The 24,725-nt window shown below is 30.2% G+C and overlaps 6 protein-coding genes across 8 annotated transcripts; 3 read left to right on the forward strand and 3 right to left on the reverse strand.

The window, feature by feature from the left end:
• Nucleotides 1–17: 17 nt before the first annotated feature.
• On the forward strand, nucleotides 18–1,337 carry LOC127069208 (iron-sulfur cluster co-chaperone protein HscB). Its single transcript, XM_051005988.1, has 3 exons — nucleotides 18–712; nucleotides 851–1,107; nucleotides 1,188–1,337. Exons 1-3 carry the CDS (start codon nucleotides 353–355, stop codon nucleotides 1,315–1,317), a joined length of 747 nt encoding a protein of 248 aa, XP_050861945.1. The 5' UTR covers nucleotides 18–352; the 3' UTR covers nucleotides 1,318–1,337.
• Nucleotides 1,338–1,557: 220 nt separating this feature from the next.
• On the reverse strand, nucleotides 1,558–2,507 carry LOC127069210 (adenylate kinase isoenzyme 6). The gene is made up of 3 exons (XM_051005990.1): nucleotides 2,348–2,507; nucleotides 2,037–2,188; nucleotides 1,558–1,940 (listed from the first exon to the last, which is right to left on the reverse strand). The coding sequence occupies exons 1-3, from the start codon at nucleotides 2,388–2,390 to the stop codon at nucleotides 1,599–1,601; spliced, it is 537 nt and encodes a 178-aa protein (XP_050861947.1). The 5' UTR covers nucleotides 2,391–2,507; the 3' UTR covers nucleotides 1,558–1,598.
• A 375-nt stretch (nucleotides 2,508–2,882) lies between these two features.
• On the forward strand, nucleotides 2,883–5,575 carry LOC127069180 (protein phosphatase methylesterase 1). Its single transcript, XM_051005952.1, has 8 exons — nucleotides 2,883–3,097; nucleotides 3,175–3,367; nucleotides 3,428–3,537; nucleotides 3,627–3,860; nucleotides 3,973–4,038; nucleotides 4,145–4,467; nucleotides 4,540–4,672; nucleotides 4,745–5,575. Exons 1-8 carry the CDS (start codon nucleotides 3,024–3,026, stop codon nucleotides 4,761–4,763), a joined length of 1,152 nt encoding a protein of 383 aa, XP_050861909.1. The 5' UTR covers nucleotides 2,883–3,023; the 3' UTR covers nucleotides 4,764–5,575.
• LOC127069179 (kelch-like protein 5) lies at nucleotides 4,044–9,015 on the reverse strand. Of its 2 annotated transcripts, none has more exons than XM_051005950.1 (11): nucleotides 8,027–9,015; nucleotides 7,707–7,938; nucleotides 7,474–7,635; nucleotides 7,086–7,399; nucleotides 6,931–7,026; nucleotides 6,666–6,855; nucleotides 6,374–6,601; nucleotides 6,117–6,279; nucleotides 5,826–6,038; nucleotides 5,583–5,754; nucleotides 4,044–5,509 (listed from the first exon to the last, which is right to left on the reverse strand). In XM_051005950.1, exons 2-11 carry the CDS (start codon nucleotides 7,903–7,905, stop codon nucleotides 5,441–5,443), a joined length of 1,806 nt encoding a protein of 601 aa, XP_050861907.1. In that variant the 5' UTR covers nucleotides 7,906–7,938; nucleotides 8,027–9,015; the 3' UTR covers nucleotides 4,044–5,440. The 2 variants fall into 2 exon arrangements, with proteins under 2 accessions (XP_050861907.1, XP_050861908.1); XM_051005951.1 differs by having other exon boundaries at nucleotides 7,995–9,015.
• A 311-nt stretch (nucleotides 9,016–9,326) lies between these two features.
• LOC127069178 (mucolipin-3-like) lies at nucleotides 9,327–15,083 on the reverse strand. 2 transcript variants are annotated; one of them, XM_051005946.1, is made up of 4 exons: nucleotides 14,774–15,083; nucleotides 14,522–14,697; nucleotides 12,340–12,625; nucleotides 9,327–12,031 (listed from the first exon to the last, which is right to left on the reverse strand). In XM_051005946.1, exons 2-4 carry the CDS (start codon nucleotides 14,668–14,670, stop codon nucleotides 10,568–10,570), a joined length of 1,899 nt encoding a protein of 632 aa, XP_050861903.1. In that variant the 5' UTR covers nucleotides 14,671–14,697; nucleotides 14,774–15,083; the 3' UTR covers nucleotides 9,327–10,567. The 2 variants fall into 2 exon arrangements, with proteins under 2 accessions (XP_050861903.1, XP_050861904.1); XM_051005947.1 differs by lacking the exons at nucleotides 14,522–14,697; nucleotides 14,774–15,083 and adding an exon at nucleotides 13,948–14,454.
• A 1,014-nt stretch (nucleotides 15,084–16,097) lies between these two features.
• On the forward strand, nucleotides 16,098–23,884 carry LOC127069181 (BTB/POZ domain-containing protein KCTD12). The gene has a single exon (XM_051005953.1). The coding sequence runs from the start codon at nucleotides 16,629–16,631 to the stop codon at nucleotides 17,364–17,366; it is 738 nt and encodes a 245-aa protein (XP_050861910.1). The 5' UTR covers nucleotides 16,098–16,628; the 3' UTR covers nucleotides 17,367–23,884.
• Nucleotides 23,885–24,725: the final 841 nt, after the last annotated feature.

The raw sequence follows: 24,725 nt of genomic DNA on the forward strand, positions 1-24,725 counted from the left end.
TTGCAAAGTAGATAAAATTGTATCCGACATACAATAAGATCCGATATAACTAATATTATTTATGTCAAATTAAATAGATTAATTTAAATAATTAATTAGTTATATTTGACATTATATATTTATTTGATTGTGTCATGTTAATATTTCACATTTACTGAAACGAAAGAATTTTAATTTATAAAAATCTAATCGACGAAACTTTTAGAATGTAATAAAGTTTTAGAAAAATAACAATCATGTACTATACTCATGTTTCGTGCAATCTTCCGTTCGTATTACGTTTCATTGATCATTCATAGTTTGTATTCGATCATTTACGGACACATTTAGGTTATACATTTACAGTATTAGAATGTTTGTGTCAAAAGTTATGCGGAATACCGTCAATAAAAATATTATCTTTTCTCGTTTTTTGAAAGAAAGACGAAAATTATATTCTTGTTCTACGGACAAAGTTAATTCTGCAATTTCATCGAATATTTTGCAATATTCTAGCGACAGTCCTTCCAAGTGTTGGAATTGTAATTTTGCATACAAATCAGAATTATTTTGTTCGCAATGTAAGACTCTCCAAGAAATGCCAGAGAATTTGAATTACTTTGATATTCTTGGTATCAAACTCAATTATAACGTTAATAATCAAGAACTTCATGAAAAATATAGACAGTTGCAAAGTATGTTGCATCCTGATAAATTTGGTAATAGAAAGGAGGTAAGTGTTTTAATTATTATAAGAAATTTTGTCGTCTTAAAAATATGTATTATTAAAAATATATAGTATCAATCTAATTTAGACAATGATAATATTATATAACTAAACTAATTTATTGTTTGTTTTATATACTGTTAGAAAGAAAAGCAAATTTCAGAATCATTATCCTCTCTATTAAATAAAGCCTATAGTACACTAACGCATCCATTGAAAAGAGGATTATACATGCTTCAACTAAAAGGTATATCAATTCCTGAAGGAACCACGAGTGTAAATCCTGAATTTTTAATGGAAATTATGGAAAAAAATGAGGAAGTAGAATCAGCTTCGAATGATAAGGAAGAAGTAATTCGATTAATGCAAGAAAACAAAATGATACTACATAAACTTTCCATGTAATAATTGTTTCTTTTTGATCTTATAAATAATTATAACTATACTTTATTTAAAATTATTGAGATATCTGTTTCTCTAGGAAAGTAGCAGATGCTTTTTCTAATAATGACATGGAACAAGCGAAAGAAGTTCTCATGAAAATGAAATATTATAGCAGTATTGAAAGTAGATTAAAAGCACTAAAACAAGATTTAGGTATTGTAGATTAAATTTACTTAAATTTACATGCCAAATGTATAATTTATGATATATATGTGTGTGTATATGTTTGTATATATACATATATACACATCATATATACATATATATATATATATGTATATGAACTCCGATGTATAAATAGCAAAATTTATATATGATATAGATGTAAACTCTATTTTGTTAAATGTTCTGTGATTACTTGTTGTCTTATTTACATAATATATACAGTGTTAAAGAAAAAATAGGAATTGTGTTATATTATAAAATAATATTGTATGTAAATCTTATTTTATGATTCTTGGTTATCTATCTTCCACTGTTCAATCCACTGACATATTCTATTTACATTATCTACAACATGATCCATAGTATTACTCGTCAATTCATGAACTATTTCTGTTCTATATGAAGCTTTAGCTTCTTCTAAAATAGTTTGAAATATTTCACAATCAATGTTGTCCTCTAATTTTTTTCCTGTATATCCTCGTTCCACTAAACGATCATATAAAATTGTATTATCAGTTCTTAAGACAAAAACAATATCAAACCACCTTTCTGGAAAAAAATCTGCACCATGATAATCCACTATTTTTCCACCTTCGTTCATAACGTTTTCCATTACATCAAGCAACTATAAAAAAAAAAAAAAAAAAAAAATAATAATATTGATTGTCAATAAAAGTTATTTATTGCATATAAATTGATTTAATAAATCATGAAAAAATACCTTATCTTCATCCAAGATTGGACATTGATATACTTCATCATATTCTTCTAAGCATTCATGTTCAATAGCTAACTTGCTAACATCTAACCAAACTAGTCCTGTCTTTTCTGACAACATACGGCACATTAAACTTTTACCAACACCTGGTGTACCTAAAAAAGACTTATAACATCACCAAATGTTTCTAATAATAACTAAATAAACAAAGAGATGTATACAAATGTCACCGAATTGAATTTTATGTCAAATATCGTATCTGTATTATTGAATAAAACATTTGTAGAAATATACGATAAATTAATCAAAATTACCTGTCACCAAAATGTTTGGCTCTTTATTGTTAGTTTTAATCATTTTATGAAGATTTATATATAAACGATTGAGCTAATAATAAAAATAAACTCGAAACACGTGTACTTTCGATCAACGAAAAAATTGTTTGGTATATATCAAAGCTTAGGACTAAAAGCATTTAATATTCTCTGTGGATAATATAGTATATCTACATCTAGACCTACAACTTTATAGAATATTTCGTGCATACAAAACTGAATTATCGATAGTGTAAAATCAATATCGATGCTGGTCGATAAATTACATACATTCTACGATAAAAATGACGATTTTTTTTACGATATTTTTTTTTATCTTAATAATTAACTATTATTGATTAATGTATATGCATTAAAAAGATGAATTAGTTTTATTGTCAATATACAAATTATTATAAATACGAAGGATCAAGTTTATATCTACATTTAAATTTTAGCGGGTATAATGGCGGATACAAAATTATGTGATTAGTTTGGTTAGCAATGTCGGTGCACGAACTTGTAACTAGTCGTCGATATGCAGATCTAAGTGATCTTGTAAACGTGGTTTTGAAATCAAAACAAATTGTTGATTTGCTTGTCAAATTGAAGTATCCACCTGCAAGCCAGTTAATAATATTTTCTGCGTAAAGCACACGTGTTTAAAGCTAACAGTATGTCTTCCCTTCAAAAGTCAGTATTAAAATCTAAACTGCCACCACCAGGTGTCAATTTTGGACATGGATCTAGGTTAATGAACATAAACATTTCATTGTTTAATACTCAACCTTAAGAATATCAATTAAAAACTTTCTTTTCTATTCTAGGGTAAATAAATCAAAAGGCTTTCAGCGTAAAAGAGACTATGAACCTGTACAGTGGATTCCATACTTTGATCATTCCACTGATATAAAAATAGGAGAAAATACTTTTCATATTTATACTAAAGGAATGGAAGGACCAACATTGGTCTTATTACATGGTGGAGGTTATAGTGCTTTAACATGGGCTGAATTTACAGTAAGTATTAATAATTCTATCTATGAAATGTAGCACAATTTGCTATTTTATATATTTTAGAAATCTATTATGACGATGGTAATCTGTAAAGTTATGGCGATTGATCTTAGAGGCCATGGAGATACACATACAACTAATGAAGAAGATTTGTCTGCCGATACTTTAGCTTTGTATGTTGAATATTTGAAATATATTTTTTATATATAAAAACTTAAGAGATATAATAATATTATTATAATAATTATTTTATCTTATTTAGGGATATAGCAGCAGTTATAGAAGTAGCTATAGAGGAAGGACCAGTAATCTTGGTCGGTCATAGTATGGGAGGTGCAGTAGCTGTTAAAGCTGCACCATTAATAGCAAATTTGTCTGGTTTGGGTGTCATAGATGTTGTCGAAGGGACAGCAATGGATGCTTTGGCATCTATGCAGAGTTTTTTAAGATCTCGACCATCTAGTTTTAGTACTATTTCTCAAGCTATTGAATGGTGGTATGTATATAAGCTCTGTTACTTTTATAATAAATTAGATCTGCTTTCTGTGAATTATACATATATATTCTTACGATAAAAAAGTTTTACTTAAAGCATATTCATTTTTCAGTGTACGAAGTGGTCAAATTCGAAATGTACAATCAGCTAAAGTTTCAGTACCTGGGCAAATAAAGAAGTTAGTGAGTTTCTAAATATTCTTATATATTTACATTAACATATTTTTATAAAATTATACTACGAGTTTCAACAGAATGATGTATTTACTTAATTTATTTTTTTAGTACCGAAACCAATCAATTAGCAACTCATGATATTGATTCTCTTTCACAAACATCTTCATGTGACTGTAGTCCTGAACCAGCGATTCAACGTGAAGATATTATTGAAGAAGAAGAATCTGTAAATATGCCTCCACCTACATCTTCTATTTTACATACTAATAGAAAGTATGTTTGGAGAATAGATTTAGCAAAAACTGAGCAACATTGGTTTGGATGGTTTAAGGGATTATCAGCATCATTTTTGAATGTACCAGTCCCTAAAGTGTTATTATTAGCAGGGGTAGATAGACTTGATAGAGAACTTACAGTGGGCCAAATGCAAGGTATTAATGTCAAATTACATTTACATAAATATTCTATTTGATATATAATTTTTTTTTGTATTAAATAATTAGGAAAGTTTCAAATGCAAATCTTACCAGCATGTGGACATGCTGTTCATGAAGATGTACCAGATAAAGTTGCAGAAGCTATTGCAACATTTATGGTTAGACATAAATTTGCAGAACCTGCTTCAGATTTTCCACGGTAAATGTTTATCATATAATATAAAAATTAAATTTGTACAATTCTTTAGTTAATCTTAATTTATATTTTCAGAACCTTCCCTGCTTGCTAAATCTATTAATAAAGAATGAGTATTAAACTAGATACAAATTAAGAAACAATAATTTGGAAAATGTTGAACTAAATAGATGGAACAGCTAATAATTTATCGAAAAAATATGTCTATAAAAATAAGGGAAAAACGTGTAAATAAACGTATTACACCATTGACGGCAATATAAGTTTGTTCTTATATATAGCCTACTTCATTTTTATGTACATTCATATTATTGACAAATATTTATGTATAGAGATTGATTCATTAACTCTGTTAAACAGAGTTATTTATGATTAATTATTTGTAATTAATTGTGTGAGTCGTCTTGTATATAAAATATAATTGAAAATTATTTTAAATATATCATTATATAATTCTTATTCGAATACAATACACGTTTTCTTTCTTATGATTTAAAGTTTATCAAAGTATTTATAAGTTATCATAAAACAGAAAAAAAAATAAAAAAATAAAAATAATTTATCACAATATGTATCACGTATATCGATCAATGTAATATATTTCTTATCCTCTTAAATATTATAAAATGTATTAAATAAGTGATATCGAATGATTTATAAGTGATAAAATAGTTTCTCATATGATATGAATTTTTAGAATGATTATAGGAATGTATTGATTGTAATTGAGATTTCGGTTGAGTACTTATGACAAGTAATATATGTTGTCGCTTATACATCTCTTAAGGAATTTTCGATGACAACGCAAGGACCTCCACGTCCAGTCAGCAAAGGTGTAACCTTATAGTACAATATCAGATTAACAAGCAATTTAATATTATCAAATAAAATATTTCTTTGAATGTACACTTACTGGTTCCCATTTATTAAGATGTGGATCATATGCTTCAACAAGTGTTAAATATTGCTGACCATCATATCCACCTACAGCCATAAGTTTATCTCCAAGAACACAAACACCAACTGCATCTCTTGCTACACTCATTGGTGCTACCATTGTCCATGTATCAGTTTTAGGATCGTATCTGTAAAACAATGTATTTTTCTAAAAGATCACGCATATATCATAAAAGATGAGCCAGGTATATTTTGCTACCTTTCTACACAATCAAATCTACTAGCATTAGGATTACTCGCTGGTGCCTCATGACCACCAAGGGCATAAAGACATCCATTCACTACTCCTACTCCTACACCACCTCTTTGTTTTGACATTGGAGCACAAGCAGTCCATTTGTTTGTATGTGGATCATAACACTCCACTGTATTTAAACAGGAACTAATATCCCTACCACCTACAGCATACAATCTAAAAAACATACAAACTATATTGAATATATCTATCATCAAGATGTTTCTTATGTAACAAACAAATCGATTTAGCTACTTGTCATTTAATACAGCAACACCGACTGTTGAACGTTGTATAGACATAGGCGATATAGAACGCCATTGTTTTGTATCTGGATCCCATCTTTCAACTGTGTCAAGAAAACTCCAACCGTCATGACCACCAACCGCATACAAGGGTCCACCTAAGACTGCAACTCCTATATCACAATATGTCTATTATATAAAATAATTCATCAGTTATATATCTATATACTGTTATATATCTATATTGTAGCAATATGTTTATGATACCTAATCCATGTCTATGAACAATCATTGATGGTAAAGTACTCCAATTGCGAGTAGAAAAATCAAAACACTCGACAGTGTTTAAAGTTTTTAAACCATCTCTACCACCGGCAATAATTAATTTCCTGTCAACAACAGCAGCACCAAATTGCAAACGTTTTCCCCACATTGTAGCTACAGACTTCCAAGAATTTTCACGTAACGAAAACGAGTATATCGACAATGTAGGCCCTATATTAAAAAACAATTTATCAAATTTTTTCATAATTATTTATCAGCGATTTTATATTATTACCTTCATTAGCATCCATTCCTCCAACTGCTAACAATTCGCCAACAGTAGCTTTTCTAGGTTTTGTACGATTAGATTGGAGTAATGGTCTACGTTCAGGTAATAGATGATACTTTAAGGCTTCTATTATAAGTTCTTGCGCAGCTTTCTGATCTTTAAACATTTCGTTACTTTCTATATGGTCTGCTATAAACTATTTTTTGATCAATTCAAATTAATTTTTATTTATAAAATATTTAATATTTGCAACAGTGAGTATTTAACTTACTGCTGGTGATAATAATGGCAATTTCACTAAACTCAACAATCTACTTGCATCTTTTTTTCTGTTTGCTGGGTCATATTTTAGCCAAGCTGTAAGAGCCTAAAACAATATTAAATGTAACATAAAGTGAAATAGACATAATATTATTATTATCTTACATGAAAAATAGTATCTTCAGAAGGAACATTGAGATCATTTGACTCTAATAATTCTGCAACTTGATCAGCAGAACATAGTAAAAATTCTTGATTTTTTATTACTTCCATAAAATGTTCCGTTGTATAAGCATGTGCCTGTTTCAATAAACCTATGCAACCTTGCATATCTGCAAACATACGTATTCCTAAACAATTACTTGGATGAAGCTGTTTTCTTAGAAATCTGCAACATGCTTTAACAACTGGATGCAATTGCAATAAATGTGCTGTTGCTAAAAGAGTTTGTACACTATCCTCTTTAAGTTCTATACATCCTAAAATAGAACAAAATAAATTTGAATGAATTAAGGTAATATCTATCGAAAATTTATGAAATTACATATCGTACCAGTGTAACAATAACGAACTAACGAGCATAAAGCATCTCCATCTACTTCTACTAATTCAATTTCATTTTCCTTAGATTCTCGTAAAAAACCAGTGAACATAGCAGCAAAATATTCAGAGCCAGCGCTAAGTACCAAACGATGTGCAGGAATACGCTTATTGCCTGTGCAATTAAACTCAATGAAGATAGATCATTTGATCGCTTAAACAATATAACAAAAGAAAAATTAATACCTGCAATTAATACAACATCTGTTAATTGTTGTTTGTCTAAGTATTCCTCCATTATACGCAGACTAGATTCTGCATGTTTTGGTACTATTCCAACTATACTCGAGAAACTATGTTCACTCGCCGAAGCTTCTTTGTCTATAAACGAAAATTCCGGTTCTGTTTCGCTCGTATTCATCATTGCAGCAAAAATTTTTGACATCTTTTTCAACCAACTATTCCTCGTTTATCCTTCCTGATAAAATAATGTTTCTTTATGACATAAACGAATACTTGTTAATTTGCACTTACAATTATAATTTTGTTCCTAATAAAATACGAACTTTATTTTTCAATGAAAGAGTTTCATAGAAACTAAACGCTTTTATACACCCATTGACGTAAAACGTAAGACGTAAACCCATAAGAATTTCATTCTTACGAATTTTTTCACCGCTATGGTTTACGCTTGTGTTCGAAAAATATAGAGGGGAATAATCGACTCTGATTAGTGGATTTCCTTATGGCTTACGCATTACGTTTTACGTTGATGCGTGCGTGAGAACTGACAGTACTATATATTTTTCGAGGCTGTTTATCAGTTCTAATATTATAATGGATTTACGTCAACAATGAGTACTGGCGTAATTCTTAATCGATTTTCATAAACAAGATCTTATTTTGAAGATGAAGGTATAAACGAGGACATGGCTTTTTCAAATTCTTGGAAAAGTCTTATTTTCTATGAAAAAAATCTTATGAAAAAATGATGTTTCTTCGAGAATAGATTATATATAAAAATAAAACTTTTATATAAATTTCGAAAAAGCCATGTCCTTGTTTAAACTTTTATCTTTAAAATGAGATCTTCTTCGTCAAAATCGATTAGGAATTAGGTCTGTACTCGTCGTTGGCATAAACATTGTTTTTATTATTTTTCATAAAGAAAAGTTTTCTACAGTGGCGCCTCGGAAACTTTGCGGCAAAAGAAAGAAGCTCGTACTTCCATTACAAATTTTCATACAAATGAATGGAGTATGCGTTTGAAATGATGTATGTTTTATTTCCGTGAATTAAATGATTGAAATAGAATTCTCAGCGCTATTTTTTCTTGTTCTTCTTGTAGGAACAGTCTACTGTATATTATTACTATTATTATTACACTGATAGTCGATGATCGTAGAGTACAGTCGATAACTTATTAACACTTTGCGTATTAGTGAGGTCATTACGACGATGTGCGTAATTAAATTTCGAATTTGTAGATATCATATTATGATAAGTTTGTAAATATAAAAAAAAATTAATTTTATTTCTTACCATATAAAATAAATTAAAGCGATAACTGGATTATATTATAAATTTTGATATAAATCATTTGTTTTTTAATTTTGTACAAATTTGAAAATATAAAAAAAATATAAAAAAAAAAAGTATCTTTGCACGCAAATATAATAATTCATAATATATATTTGTTCAATTTAATTTCTTTTAAATCTTTTAAATGTTTCTAAATATAACTTTAATCTTTCCGATTCATTTAGAAAATTTTATATTTCTAAAGAAATAATTAAACAATCTGATATAATAACATTAATGTTATATATAAAGATAATTCGGGCGAGTTGAAATAAATCGTAAAAAGAAATCTAATACGTTTTATTTTAATGTAAATATATAAATATATTTCTTTGGACTATTATACTTCGGCTTGAATTGTGATATACAGTTTCATATAAATCATATAGCTACTATATCTTTATGAAGTATATAGCTTAAATACTTTCATATACGGATAATTACTTAATTACACGCTTAATTTTTTTGTTTGTTTATATCTATTTACATCTGATTCTAATGTTTTTTTTTTAATTTCTTTTTAGATTAATGTGACGTTAAACAGTATTATTCGTTATTATTGACTTTATCTTAAAACAATTTAAAATGCTAATAAATTGTACATTTGTTTATAATACACTCCTATTCAATAAATTCTATTTCAAACTCTTATATTATATCTATTGTATACAGATTCACAATATGAAAGTAAAGAAAGCCAATATCTTACTTTTAATATATTATTTAACACAACATAGAATATAAAATAAAGCTGCTTCATTTTCTTTTTTCGTTTTCTTTTTTTGTATATATAGTCTAAACTTTTTCTTTTATACATTCATCATGTCTCAATAGATCGATCGAATGTTTTCTTATAAATTACAGTTTTTTTTTTTTCTAATCATATATTATTGTCATTCTCGAAATTATTGATCTTAATATTTTTTATGATCGTACTTGATCGAAGGTAATGGCAAATGAATTCAAGTAAATAATTACTTGAATTTAGAATTTCATTATTATTAAAAAACTTATAACGGCTTGAATCGGAAATTATCGTGGCAGTTAGTCACAGCAGTTAAAAATACAATACGTTATCGTGAAAACGTTAATTCTCCTATTAAACATCATCATAAAAATATGGCATAGTTTTTTTTTTTTGAGAAAGATAAATCTTTCTAATACAACTATATCGTATACAAGAGAAGATCTTCTATCTATTCTTCCTTGAATAAAAACTGTAATAAATGATGTAAGATATAATTAAAACAAGAAAAAAAAAAAAGAGAAAAGTATAATTTTATCAGAAACAAAATGTTCTAATTCTTTTTACTACTCCGTTGTGGTAATTAAAGATCTTACATAATGCTAGCACCATTGAATACACCTATGAATAAATCATCTAGCATCGATAAATGCACAAGAATTTACACACTTTCCTTTTCTTTTATTCTAAAAAGAAACTCTAATTCTTTCTAAATATTCATTACAATAATGACGTAGCATTGGAGCCATAATTTGTGCGGGGAAAATGATCCCTTAAGAAACTATATACAGATGGCTGCTCCATATACTTGTTCGGTTTTTGTAGAGGTATCTGTGGTTGATCCAGAGAAAGATCCGTAAGAGGATCTTTTTCGACAACAACAAAACCTATCTATAAGCTCTGTAATATCATTTTTATCACATTCATCTCTGAACAGGCCGCTCGATGCATCATCCGTGCAAGCGGATATGAATGTTTGCAGGTCATTTTTTGGAAAGCCATCTCGATAATAGGTCTTTATCGTATCATAGGCGTCCATTATCACAGAAATAAATAAACTTAAAACGACATAAATATACAAAGAAATAAACGTATATAAATAAATCCTCGAGTACCACCAAAGCATCGGTGATTTGAAAGACGTTATTGAAAAGGTGGCAAACATATCATCACCGTTAATAAGAGCAAATAGACATTCGGAAGTCGTAGCAAGTGATCTAAATTTCATATGATACGGGCCTAAAATTAACCAGCCACAGAAAGTAAACCCGGCATATATCAATATAGCGCATATAAGAAACCTAGCTACTTTAGGTGCAGCCTTTTTTAACGTTAAAATGACGACGTTATAAGTTTTGAAAAAGCCGAGGTATCGTAACACGCCAAACCATACTAGTAAATTCCCCGTACCTAGAAATATACTACATACGTTCCAATGATCGCTACCAAAATATTTTCTTTCTATTTGTTCTTTCACGGCAGAACCGATGATGATTAGAAGATCGTTTATTATTATCATTATGTACCAAAGATTCAAAAATTCCAATCTACCTTCGAAACTCAATGATTTTCCGTATGTCTTTTTGAAAAAATTTATTGTCTCGGATTTAAGTAATTGTGCTCTGAAAATAGCCCTTGAGCATAATGCAAGGGAAATAGTACAGATAAATATGACGAGTAAATTTAATAATGTTCTCAAAGCAGATTCGATTTGATTGTCCATGATATATCGAGTGTCACCCTTGCAATATAATCTTTGCGGTTCAGTATCCAATGATAATAACATTTGTCCGTCTTGATCACGATTATCAAAGATTATTTTAATATCGAACTGATAACAATCCGGTGGTGTCATTGGGCCAGCAGCTCTTAGATTAACAGTTTTAACGGCAAACTTCAAATATGCTCTTACCAAAGCAGAGAAATTTACAATAACATTTTGCATAGACAATAGATTTCTCGAATTATTGAAATTGTCATGATATTGCCTAGTTATGTTCACGCAGGTTTTTATAATCTCTTTATCGAAGACATAACTTTCGTTGAAGCCGAATATAGTGCTTTCTTTGTACGAGTATAAACATAATTCCACAGATCCTGCGGTATTATCTTCAGCGTTGTAAGAATACGAACCAATGGAATTATTAAGATTATAGTAGCCATTTAAAGCATAATCGATGGTGTCGAAAAATTCATCCTTTTTGTAGAGAGCTAATGGACCGGTCGCAGGAGGGTAGGCAGGTACCTATTAATATTAATAAAATAATTAAAATTAAAAAAAGGAAAGAGAATAAAATTTCATCGAGATAAACAAACGATTAGTACCTTTCGAAATAATTGTTTAACATTAACAATCGAATTTAAAGTCAGTCTATTTGACTAATTCAAATATTAAGTTAAATTTTCTTCATTTAATAATCGGTATTTTATCTTTTTCCTTTTTTTTTTTTTTTCTTTTGAATTGAATCAAAGCGCAAATTATCACAGAAAATTATTCGTCAGCAATTTTCTGTCGACGTTTTATCATTCTCAAACATTTATGTTCATTTTTACCTCTTGCGTGGTGTCCCATCCACGTAGAAAGAGATGTGAAAATGTAATACGGTTGTCCCACGTGTAATTGACGTGTATATAATTGTTATGAGCAAACAGGCAAAGTTGTACGGTGACCAAAACTATTTTGATGACTTGCACGACGAACTTATACGGGAATCTTCGTTTGGCTTGCCATTTCTCGATGGGATTCATGAAAAAGAATCTAAGTTTCCTCCTCATTTTGTCTTCAGCGAAGGTCGTCATGGCGCAATTATCGCGTCTTTCTGCGATTGGTCGATTGCAGCTTCACAAATATAATTTTGATAGAGTTAAAGTCAAATCAGATCTTTTGTTCTTTCTTAATCTTTTAAAATATAATAATTCTTAACAAATCATCGTTTATACAATTCACTATTACCCTTCACACTTGAAATATTTGAGAAGATAATTTCTTATCAGTAATACGTTTGGTCGTTCTCGTTGAAACAAAACTATCTCTCTCTCTCTTTCTCTCTCATGCACTTATACAGAGTTTTATTTACTTTCAAACGTATAATTGGACCTAACAGAACAATCTTATCTTTAGCACGTTACTGAACGCTGAACGCAATCTAAATCACGAAAATGCTATATTTTTAGCGATACGATATCTATTATATATTTGTGCTACTTGTGTGTCTATTAAAAAGTTATAAAATTATAAAAAGAAAATACTTTCTTTCTTTTTTTTCTCTCCTTCGTTTCCTAGTGATGGATTGATCTTTGACGTTATTATAATTATTATTATAATAATAATAATTATTATTATTTAATTTGAATATACAATATGTAAATCATTTGTAATAAAAATGTAGACACGCGATTATACGTGAATTCGTTAATATTAATGAACATTTACATTTGATGTTAATTTCAAATTATAATTGATACAACCCCGTACACATACATACATACATACATACATACATATATATATATATATATATATATATATATATATATATACATGCATAAAGAACACAAAATTCTATGAAGCATTTCATAAGATGATATACATAATACATCGATCTAATCGACGATTTTCTTTCTTCCGATTATAATTTTTCTCCTATAGTAAATTCTCTCATCTATAGATATATTTCAAATATTTCTCATTTTTCTCACGCTTTCTCGATTCTCCTCTTTTTAGATCACTTGGATCGTAATCTACAAATTTTCTATCGAAACGAAAATATTACATACGAGATAATAATAAAGAAATAAAAAATAAGTATAATAAATAAATAATATAAAGAAATAATCAAGAAGTAAAAAATAATATCGATTATTTCACAATGTTATATTATTTTCTATTTGTTGATTATCAGTTTAAAAAGAAAATCGTATCTCACGAATATACATTGTTAAATTTTGATCACGTAATTGTAGGTAATAACAATCTTTATAAAGAGGAGAGGAGAGAAGAAACGTTTATTGCGCACCTCTTATCATGTGACGTAAATGATAAGTAATATATATTTTACGAATAATAGAAAAAATGAAGTTCAAACAAAAGAATTATCGAAAGATGATTGAAAAGTAAAAAGGAAAAAGAAGAAAAAAAAAAAAAGAAAAAAGAGTACTTACTAACAACACACCTTCATAATTTAAACATAAAACATAAACATAAAATGTCTACATTTGAAACACTTGTATCAAGAGAAATTTACTCGTCGACGTTTAACCTACTTTTTACAAGACTACTCGAGGAAGCGGGTGAAACTGTTTTAAAATCGAAATGCATTAAGAAAGAAGGGAAAAAAAAAGCACGATTGTAGTAGAAACAGAGATACATATCTCAATGCTCGAGCAATGTTTCTAAGTGAACTGATCGACGAATGATTTATCGACTCGTTCTTAGAACTCCCGCGATATTCCAAACAAGAGTGCGCTGCTTTATATGTTTATTTCCGACAAAGGATTGAAATCGAAAGGTCGGCGTATCTTGCTTAAATAAGAACAATGGACGATGACAGTGATGATTGAAAAAAAGAATAGATATACATATCTATGTAATAATAGGAAAGAGAGAAAGAGATATGTACAGAGAGATAACGAAAACGAAAACGAAAACGAAAACGAAAACGAAAACGAAAATAAAAACAAAAGCAATATGTAATCATTGAAAGGAAATATTTCTCTTAATATTATAAATACTGACCTTGAGTCGGTGTGAAGAAGTCCATTCTCATTTCCATCATCTCCTTCCTCGCTATCAAATGCTTGACTCCAAGAATGATTTCTTAAAATGCTATTACCAGTAACGTTAGAGGAGTCTTCGTGTTGTATCCTTTTACGTGCTTCCGTCATATTTCTTTTCCCACGAAAAAATCGTCACTTTTGATAGAAGAGAAGATAATTGAAATAATATTTAGTAATACGTAATAATATTTAGAGCTATAAATATGCGCACTATGACGTTATTTCAATCAACTGAGTTAGCGTCCAACTCATCGATGAACGATGAAAGGGTAAGCAGCTCGCATGCGTAGTTCTGCGTAATAATGCGGTACATAATCATTGGTTAATGTTCTACTAACAGTATCTTCATTCACGTTTTCTAATCACTGTTAATTGGAAATAAATCCTTCGTTGTGCTTGTTCAAAGAAGACTATAATATATGTTTAATAGGTTAATGACGGTTTCTTCTACAACGATACGCGTCATGATGTAAATATTAAAAACTATCCAGATGGACGCTCCAAACTCGACTGACTGCTGCGCTACCCTACGACCGCTATGGTAGATACATCAGAGTCACGTGACACTCTCTCGCGTTTGTCCTCGGCGATCTTCGTGTATCATCGATCGAGCTCGGTAACATGGCGTCTCTTACTCATTAGCGCGCTTTATTCGAAATCATTTTATAGCGAGATTACGTTTTAACGATCTGCTTCGAATGTATTAGCCTTTTTAATATGTAAATCGGGTGCTATATATCAGATATCAATCGAATAATAAAGGATAAAATTTTAATGTTTGTTGATTAGAAAGAAATTATTATTGTGGTTTTCTTTTTGCTTTATTAAGAATATATATATATATATATATATATATATATATATATATATATAATATATTATTATATATTATATTATATTATATTATATTATATTATATTATATTATATATGTATTATAAATTAGAAAAGTTGCCTGATTTTTATTTACGATTAAGAACACGAGTAGGTAATTACTCGAATGTATGATAAGTTAACGATAGACCGAGCATAACGAGATGGTATATAAAGTTCAACTGATATTACACTTTCACTAGTATAACGAACACTCTTACGAAATTATTAACGAGATATTACGTGAGTCTATGAAAAGGTTTCCATATCCGCTGATTTAATTATCGAGTTTAATTATAAATCGTAAATTGGATCTCTTATTAAGATATCTTTTTCGAAATTACTTTCGATTTTATAAAAATATAATCTCGCTTCTTTTTTTTTTCTAAGTAAAAATAAACGACCGTGTTATCTTTTATTTTTTTATTTTTCTTTTCTTAGAAATATATCACGAAACTTGACGACTTCCCTTTCCTATTTTTTTGTTATTTTTTATTTATTTTTTTTAAATCTTTTTTATTAAAATTTTTTTTTATTCTTTTTGCACGAGAAAGTATAACACATGGAGATGATCGAATAACGAGGACTCAGCGTGTGCGCGCGTTCCACCACCTCTTCGTCTTTGGTGTCTGCGCCCTCGGCAAAATGCTCTCCGCGCCAGCGTCGTCGTCCATTCGTCGTCGGATATCGTGCACAAGGTACATACGTGCTGTTTTGCGAGTCCTGTCGCGCGCGCGAAGTGTCCGTGCGAGGTAACTCGAGCTTCCTTCGACGATTGTAAGAGCAGTCGTTTTTTCTCTTTCCACGAGTCAGCTTCTACAAAATTATAAGCTCCTGAAATCGACCATTTATAATTTGTCTCATCATTTCGAAAGAGAGAGTTAGAAGGAGAGAGAGAGAGATAGAGAGATAGAGAGACAGAGACAGAGAGAGAGAGAGAGAGAGAGAGAAAGAGAGAGAGAGAAAGAGAGAGATAGAGAGAAAGAGAAATAGAGCGAGAAAAAAGAAGAGAGATTAGAAAAATAGAGACATATTTTAAAATTTGAAAATTCGTCAATCTAATCAATCTTTTCACATGTGTTCCTTCTAATCATCAGTGAGCAGATCCTTAAATACTTTTCTCCTGTCTTGTCTAACCACGACGAGTCCAGTCAAAGCGCGTGTTACAGTTCTGAGGAGAATTTAACGTGGAGCATGGTGGATCAACAGGAGGAGACATCAAAAATAGTGGATCTTAATGTGGGTGGTGTATCTTATACGACCACCCTGGAAACTCTAACAAAAGAAAGTAATTCTCATTTGGGTGTACTCTTCACCGACGGACACTTTCTAGTTCAAAAGGATTCTACTGGCAAATATTTTCTTGATCGTGACGGTACTCTATTTCGTTATATCCTTGATTATCTTCGTGATCAGCGTGTCGTATTACCTGAGGGATTAAAAGAACGAGAGAGACTTAAACAAGAAGCGAATTATTACGGTTTACCTAATTTGGAACGAGCCATTGATGAGAAGAGCGAAGAGGGTGCAGGATCATCAACCTGGAGGAAACGAGCACCTGGATATATAACCATTGGTTATCGAGGAAGTTTTGCTTTTGGCCGAGAAGGTTTAACCGATGTTAAGTTTCGTAAAATCTCAAGGATCCTCGTGTGCGGTCGCGTGGCTCTTTGCAGAGACGTCTTCGGGGAGACCTTGAACGAAAGTCGTGATCCTAATCACGGTATGTCAGATCGCTATACTTCGAGATTCTTCCTGAAACATAATTTTATTGAACAAGCTTTCGACATGCTTCAAGAACAAGGGTTTAAGTTAGCCGGTAGCTGTGGTTCCGGTACAGCTGGCGGTAATTTCGAATTACTCAAACCTGGCGTCGATTCCGAAGAAACTCGTTGGAATCATTACAACGAATTCGTCTTTGTACGGGAATAAACGCGCAACTTTGGCTCTCCTTTCGCGTTCGATTATACGCGATCGACTTGAACTTCATTCGACAAAGAATGAAGAAAGGAAGGAAGGAAGGAAGGAAAGAGGATAGCTGATGTTACCTTCCAAAGGAATGGTGATATCGTGTCAGCCAAACTCCGGGACGTTCAACCTCGATCGTACGACGTGATAATATCGATTATTCTTCTTCGTTTTTTGCGAAGACTTCCTCCTTCATAAACTTCATCATCGACGTTAGTCGAAGAGAAGAACTTTCGAGGCTGCACAGAGAATAAGAAGTATGCACACACTGGTATGGCTGGTTATACTGATCGATGAACTCGAAGATGGATGGATTTTCTTGCCAAGAAGATCGTACGGAGTTACCGGTAGAGATTATTTTGTCCTAATCACACAGTAATTACAAGAGAGTACAAGATTAAATAATAATAAAAAAGTAAAGAACTAAACCGAAAAAAAGAAAGAAAGAAAAAAAGAGAAAGAAAGAAATAAAGAAAAAGAAACAAATATAAAAAAGAATGCATAGATATAAATAATAATACTAATATGATCAAAGCTCGACGATGGAGAGAGAGTATCAACGATATCACTTCTTATCGATCTTCGTTGCTTACTCTTTTCCTGAATCTTTCAAAAAAAAAAAGATAAAGAAATAAATAAATAAAAAAGTAAAATGAAAGAAGAAAATGCATTTAAAATATACAGGTACTTATATACATACATGTAGATGCATATATAAATACATACACACGCACACACACACATAAATATATACATGCATACATACACATACACTCACACATACATACGTATTAATGTTCTTCTTTTGGTGCAAATCAAAATAAATTCTATCAATTCGTAGAGCGGTGAATTTCTATATTGATTTTATCGGCAACGTATTTACCATTGTTGCACACGAATCTTTATCCCGATTCTACGAGATACAATGTCGATACAGTCCAAAGGGATTTACGTGGCACTGATCGTGCAATGGATTTGATAACGATGAGAAACTGTCCTAGACCGACGAAAGGAGAGACTAGTTCGTTCGTTCACTTTGTTGCTTCGTCATTTACTTCGGAACAAAGATAATTTTATCGTCAGATTTATCGAAAGAAGGAAAATGGAAGGAGAATAAAATAAAGGGGATACCATTTTGCGTCGGGTGTAAATGTGGAACGGGAAGGCTTTACTTTTAGAGTCTATTATTTTTATTTTTAACGAAGAGTGAAAAAGATTAATAGCCGAGAAAGTAGATGCAAAAATTTAATAGAATCATTTTTCAATCGAACTAAAGTGAATATCGTGAAGAGAATCCAAAGCATTCCTCTATCGGTTCTTAAATTTCTTCCGACAAGAGATGATAAAAAAAGGAAATGAAAAAAGAAACGTATTAAATGTTTATAAATAGGTCTACATATTTCTTTTCTTTTATTTTTCCTTTTTTTTGATCTGCTTGTAACGTAGTTTTCGTGTAGTAGAAGATCGAAAATTAAATGATTAGATGGATAAGTGAAAAAAAAAAGAAATAAAAAGAAAAAAAAAGAAATAAAAAAAAGAAAAAATACAAAAAAAGAAAAAGTAATGAACAGCACGTAGATGAGACTCTTAAAATTAACTATAAGAAAAAAAGACAAAGAAATAATTATCGCTTTTAGAGAGATCGTACTACGATTACATATTAATTTATATACTCGTTATATGATATACATATTCGATATTAAAAAAAAAAAAAAAGAAAAAAGAAAAAGAGAGCAAGAAAAAAAAAGAAAAAAAATGGGAAAAAATAACCAAAAATCTGGAGAAAATAAAAGACTCGAACTTTGTTCCTCGAAGTAGGCGAAATTGATACAACGAAATTAAGTTGGGCGATCTCGCTACTACCTGTAAATCCTTCTCTGAGCGATTATAGAAATTTCACATACATACATATATAAAGTTGCAAATTGTTCTTATATCAATATACACATAGATATATATACGTTATAGATATGGATAATAAACATATCGTACAACTTATAATATCCCTGTCGCAGACTCGATGAAAAAATATTTATAAAGTTCTATCAAATTCGTGCATCGATTTCTTCTTTTTTTCCCCTTCACATTATACACCTTATAAACTTTCAGATTATTCGAAATATATATATATATATATATGTATGTATGTATGTATGTATGTATATATATGTATATATGTATATAAAAAAGGGGCCAACACAGACACACACACAGACACGCGCACGCAAAAACCGAGATTTCTAGTTTACTCGAGGATTTATTAAACCGATATCCACATCTCTACGTATAAAATTATTATTGTATCGATTGCGGTACTTCGAAATAATACTTTCTAATTATTTCTTTTTATTATACATAATACATACATATGTATGTACGTATAAATAATACGAGTACGTGTCCTATTTCAAATAGACTTCCTCCTCCATTTATATCCTCGAATAGAAATAAAACTCTTAAAAGTGTCCAATGTTTTATCGTTATTATCCAATTTGACGAGAATGTTATTTCTGATCGTAATATTTGCGGCTAAATTGATTAGAAACACTTTTAAGTTTCATAAAATTTCATCTGTATACTCTTTTATTTCTAATAAAAACAAAAAAGAAAGATAATAATAATATTAACAATAATAATAATAATTATTATTATTATTACTATCGATATAATTGCGACGTTCGTTCAATTTATTTGAATACGTTGATTCTCAGGACAGTTTCTCCGTTTCTTAACATCTACGATTTTAATAATGAATGTTCCTCGATAACACAAGTAACATTTCTTTTATATAGTATATATATATATATATATATATATATATATATATATATATATATATCATTCGCTTTCTGAATGCTTAAAAAAATGCTTTTCTTACTCTTTTCTTACTCTTTTCTCTTCTTCGAGATAAACTTGGTAGATAATGTAAAAAGTTGGGTTGTGTTTGTCGTCACTGCGAAACAAGATTTTCAAAAAACAAAAAAAAAGGAAGAAAGAAAAATATAGAAGAAGGAAAAAGATAGAAAAACAAAAAAGGAAAAAAAGAGAGAAAGAAAATAACAAAAACGAAGACTATAACTATTTCACATATAACAAAATTTTCGTTTGTTAATGACAAACATACTCGTTTTCTCGACTCTTTTATGAGATATTTAATAATAAACATTATAACAATATGTAACGTGTATAAACATTATTAGAATATTTCAGTCAAGTTTCCAGCTTCTGTTTCGTAAAATGAATTTCGTTTGAAACGTGAATTATATTCTTTCTTTCTTTCTTTTTTATTTATTTATTTTTTTTTTATTTCTTTTTCATTTTTATTTCTATTTTATTTCTTTTTTCATGCAATAAAGGCGTTTCAAAAAATCCCGTGCCAAAAAAGAAAAGAGAACAATAAAAGAATTTAGAAGTTACAAATTTGATTCTCCCCTACATTCATCTGAAATTGATATCTTTCATTCTTTTCTCATCGATACACATTGACACGCGTGTGAAATAGGACAGATATAGAAGTGCATATCGGTTTTCTGTGTTACCTTTTAAAATGAGACGCATCAATCGAGAATTGATTCGATATTTGATATCTGACGGTCTGGGTATGAATGTTTTAAAGAATTTGTTAAAAATAAAAAAACAGTGATATTTATATAAACATATATCTACATACACACACCCACCCACCTACACACACACACACACATACACACAAATACACGTATGAATAAAATATGATTGAGTATGTTATATTTAAAGATCTGTTTTAAAATTGATGTTATAAATATATATCTCGTGGGTAATAGCAAACAGGATGATAAATCATCCGTAATAATACATGATTTATAGAACACGGCAAATAAATACACAGATTGACTCCCACACACATAAAAGGATCCTTCGGAAAGCTTTGTTAACGAGTTCGTGTTCATTCGAGTTATGTAGTCATCGGTTAATATCGATGAAATTGTTTATTACGTTCTTCCGTCGCAGAACGTAAAATTAGACGTACGTTGGTTGATATACCGAAGGATGCTGGGTCAAGGAACAATTTCTATTCATGAACGTAGAGTAACTAAATCGATCACGTAAGATCAACAGGCTTAAGGATTTCGTAATTATCTAGAATATAGAACATTTTTAAAAGATTATTATCAATCGTTTTTTTATTTATCAAATTTTATCTATTGTTATATGTTAAACTGATATCAATATTATTTTCGTTTCATTATATATATCAATAATAAGATACATTTCTTTCTCTTTTTTTTTCTTTTTTTTTTCTATCGAAAATAACGAAAGTACTTTTTGAAAAAAGAAGATATATATATATATATCTAAACTAGTACGAAGAGATTATTAATGGACATTTGCACGAACTGTGCAAGTAATAGAGGAGAGTCGATCGGTTGGAAATTTTGACAAGACGGAATTCGTGCTTTTGTATGTCAATGATTTCACGCTTTACCGAGACTTTGAGAGGAACAATCGAACGATATGCTCCGTGCTTCCAGTGGACAAAGCAGCTATGTTAAACGATATAATATTATCTATCTACCGGAGGATTTTCTTTTTGAAAAAGGAAGAAACGCATGTTTGTTCGTTCGTTCTCGGGGGATGCGTTTCATTTGTAAAGCAGTGAACAAAGTGTCGTTACATCGAGCACATATCGAACTACACGATCTTCTACTCTCTTTCTTTTCCTTTCTTTCTTTCTTTCTTTCTTTCTCTTTCTTTCTTTCTTTCTTTCTCTTTATCGCTTTTTTTTCTTTCTGTATCGTCTCTTTTCCCAAACGTGTCGTTTCACGAGGACGAAGCAGTAGAGTTTAATCGAACACCTCCCATCTGTAACATAACACTCAGTATGATCTTCTTTTATGGACTCGCATTTTAGATTTTCTCGATAAGAATCCACTCGATCTGTTGAAAGTGAGAAAATATTATATAAGCTTCAAGTGAAAAGATAAGAGAGAGAGAGAGAGAGAGAGAGAGAGAGAGAGAGAGAGTGATCTCTTTGAAAAAGATCCATTTTAATACTCGCTCGTCAACTCGGGCAGGCTTAAATCGATGTTTTATTTCCAATACGTACTTTATAATAAACGCGTGCGTTTCTATGTCGTTCCTCGATTCAATGCTTCGTTATCCGTTATCCAATAGTTTCTTCCTATTTGTCCATCCTAAAAGAATTTGTAAATGTCAGAGCAAAATAAACGATCAACGATTACTTTCAATATAATTCCATTTTTAATTTTGATCTTCACACATAAATTTATTTTTTATTATTCCTTTCTATTTAACGAGATTCATTGATTCACTCTTTTTCTCTCTTTTTTCTTTTATTTCAATCTACGCTCGTTCTAATATCACGTATAACGATTATTATAAATACAATTCGATCATTAATTTTATTTAACAAGATTCCTTGATCCTCGACTTCTTTTTTCTAATCTACACGTTAGTTATTTCAAGTATCATTCGATTGTAAACATGTTTGTTTTCTGAATAATATCATTTTGGTAAACATCTGTTTACACGTACAAAGCGTTTCGTGAACGACCTTACACGACGACACGTTTCGTGAACAAAGCTCATTGAAGCTGAATGATTTAGAGTCTACGCATGTTCTAACACGCGTTATATCTTCTATTACCATACATTAACATGCAACTCGTGTGAATATCGTCGTGAACGATATTTACTCTTCACCCTCCTTCATCAAACTTCTCTCTATCCTCTCGGTCTTCTGCGTAGACAATTGGAAAATTATACCACCCGGTCTTATCACCGAGTTATACCTTATAAATATAGAAAGCTTGAGTTTTCGAAGAGCGTTTCGAGTACATGAATCCATAAAGAAAACAATGGAAATAAAGATCTCGGGTATAATATTATGTTAATGTCGTATAATTTTCATGGCGCATCACATCAAGGTATTAAGGGATGACGATGATTTATTAGGAAAACTGCTTTATTACGAAACTGTTTATTCTATTTTTCCATCGTCTCACATTGTTTCTTTAAATATATACAAACATATACTTGTAAAGAAAAGTTTATACATTATTATTTCTGCGTAGGATTATCGTGAATAATAAGTGAGTTCATTTATTTATTGGTTAATTGATTTATTTCTTTCTTTTCTGTTCTTTTGTGCGTGCGTGTATGTATGTGTGTGTGTATTTTTTTTTTAATACAGAACAAGAATAGAACGTTACAAATATCGTTTTAATTTGTAATTAGTAAAATTGATCTCGTAGAAGGTGTTAAGATCTCGTCTTCGCACAAAAAAAAAAAGAAAAAAGAAACACCAAAAAAAAAGAAATAGAAAAAAATAAATGAAAATAGAATATAAAAAAAGAAAGAAGGAGAAACATCGAGTCTTGATGATGAAAAATAAAGAAGTAAAAAGAAAAAAAAAAAAAAATGAAGAAAAGAAAAACAGAGAAAAAAAAAAGTATTGCGCCCGTCACTTTTCGTCGTATTAATCGATCCTTCAAATTCCCCTAATAATTTTCTCCTTAAAAATCGACGGGATCGTACGTCGTATTATAGTCACGTTTATGTGATACGAATAAATAAAACTAAGAATATTATAATTATAACTTGGAGACAAAAGAAGACAGCGTGAAAGAACAGGCGAGTTTAGATTGAAACGGCCTTGAATAAGATCGTGCTATCGCGTGTGTGATATTAAAATATAATTAATTGTAACAGGGGAATATATTCTGTGAAAATTTAAACAAAAAATATGAGAGGTGTGTTTCAGAGCCTATGTACACACATACGCACACGTACATATATATCTATGTGTATGTATATATGTGTGTGTATATGTAACAAAAAGAGAGAGAGAGAGAGAAAATGATAATCCAATACGTATCAAAAGCTTACTTCTTCGATAGAGCTTGGAAAGCTCTTATCGTAAACATCGATGAAAAGAACGATAGCAAGCGAAAAATTCTATGTTCTCGAGCTCTATCTCCCTTGTTCTTTTACGTCTCGTATAGAGGCTCTACTTCGTAGATTAGATGTGGTTACGTTGTTCCGTTCATCGCGAAAGGAAAGAAGTCGGAGTTGAGAGGGGCCGAGTCGACCGACGATCGAAAGAAATAGAGAAATCCGATCGTACGTTAGGATTTCGGTTTCGAGCTAAAAGATATTAGAAAAACGAGGAGAGAACTTGTAGTAATTTTTTGTTTCTCTCTCTTTTTATTTTCTCTTTTCCTCGTTGATGAAAGAGAAAAAAAAGTAAAAGGAAAAAAAAAACATGGCTTCTTTTTTTCGCGACGATCAGAATTTCACGAGTTAGAAACAGAAAAGGTGTTA

The sequence above is a fragment of the Vespula vulgaris genome, chromosome 14 (genome assembly GCF_905475345.1).
Source record: "Vespula vulgaris chromosome 14, iyVesVulg1.1, whole genome shotgun sequence".
Taxonomy (NCBI): Eukaryota; Metazoa; Arthropoda; class Insecta; order Hymenoptera; family Vespidae; genus Vespula; species Vespula vulgaris.

What these genes read in the sequence shown, in the direction of transcription:
- LOC127069208 (XM_051005988.1), top strand. Translation starts at nt 353, where the DNA reads ATGTTTGTGTCAAAAGTTATGCGGAATACCGTCAATAAAAATATTATC. An exon ending in AATTTGGTAATAGAAAGGAG is followed by an intron (nt 713 to 850) that starts GTAAGTGTTTTA and finishes ATATACTGTTAG; the next exon opens with AAAGAAAAGCAAATTTCAGA. An exon ending in ATACTACATAAACTTTCCAT is followed by an intron (nt 1,108 to 1,187) that starts GTAATAATTGTT and finishes CTGTTTCTCTAG; the next exon opens with GAAAGTAGCAGATGCTTTTT.
- LOC127069178 (XM_051005946.1), bottom strand. Translation starts at nt 14,670, where the DNA reads ATGACGGAAGCACGTAAAAGGATACAACACGAAGACTCCTCTAACGTT. An exon ending in CTTCTTCACACCGACTCAAG is followed by an intron (nt 12,626 to 14,521) that starts GTCAGTATTTAT and finishes ATATTTGTGAAG; the next exon opens with CTGCAATCGACCAATCGCAG. An exon ending in GATGGGACACCACGCAAGAG is followed by an intron (nt 12,032 to 12,339) that starts GTAAAAATGAAC and finishes TAATATTAATAG; the next exon opens with GTACCTGCCTACCCTCCTGC.
- LOC127069210 (XM_051005990.1), bottom strand. Translation starts at nt 2,390, where the DNA reads ATGATTAAAACTAACAATAAAGAGCCAAACATTTTGGTGACAG. An exon ending in GCCAAACATTTTGGTGACAG is followed by an intron (nt 2,189 to 2,347) that starts GTAATTTTGATT and finishes AGTCTTTTTTAG; the next exon opens with GTACACCAGGTGTTGGTAAA. An exon ending in CAATCTTGGATGAAGATAAG is followed by an intron (nt 1,941 to 2,036) that starts GTATTTTTTCAT and finishes TTTTTTTTATAG; the next exon opens with TTGCTTGATGTAATGGAAAA.
- LOC127069180 (XM_051005952.1), top strand. Translation starts at nt 3,024, where the DNA reads ATGTCTTCCCTTCAAAAGTCAGTATTAAAATCTAAACTGCCACCACCA. An exon ending in TCTCAAGCTATTGAATGGTG is followed by an intron (nt 3,861 to 3,972) that starts GTATGTATATAA and finishes TTCATTTTTCAG; the next exon opens with TGTACGAAGTGGTCAAATTC. An exon ending in TACAGTGGGCCAAATGCAAG is followed by an intron (nt 4,468 to 4,539) that starts GTATTAATGTCA and finishes TTAAATAATTAG; the next exon opens with GAAAGTTTCAAATGCAAATC.
- LOC127069181 (XM_051005953.1), top strand. Translation starts at nt 16,629, where the DNA reads ATGGTGGATCAACAGGAGGAGACATCAAAAATAGTGGATCTTAATGTG.
- LOC127069179 (XM_051005950.1), bottom strand. Translation starts at nt 7,905, where the DNA reads ATGTCAAAAATTTTTGCTGCAATGATGAATACGAGCGAAACAGAACCG. An exon ending in TGCCATTATTATCACCAGCA is followed by an intron (nt 6,856 to 6,930) that starts GTAAGTTAAATA and finishes ATCAAAAAATAG; the next exon opens with TTTATAGCAGACCATATAGA. An exon ending in AGGAATGGATGCTAATGAAG is followed by an intron (nt 6,602 to 6,665) that starts GTAATAATATAA and finishes TTTTTAATATAG; the next exon opens with GGCCTACATTGTCGATATAC.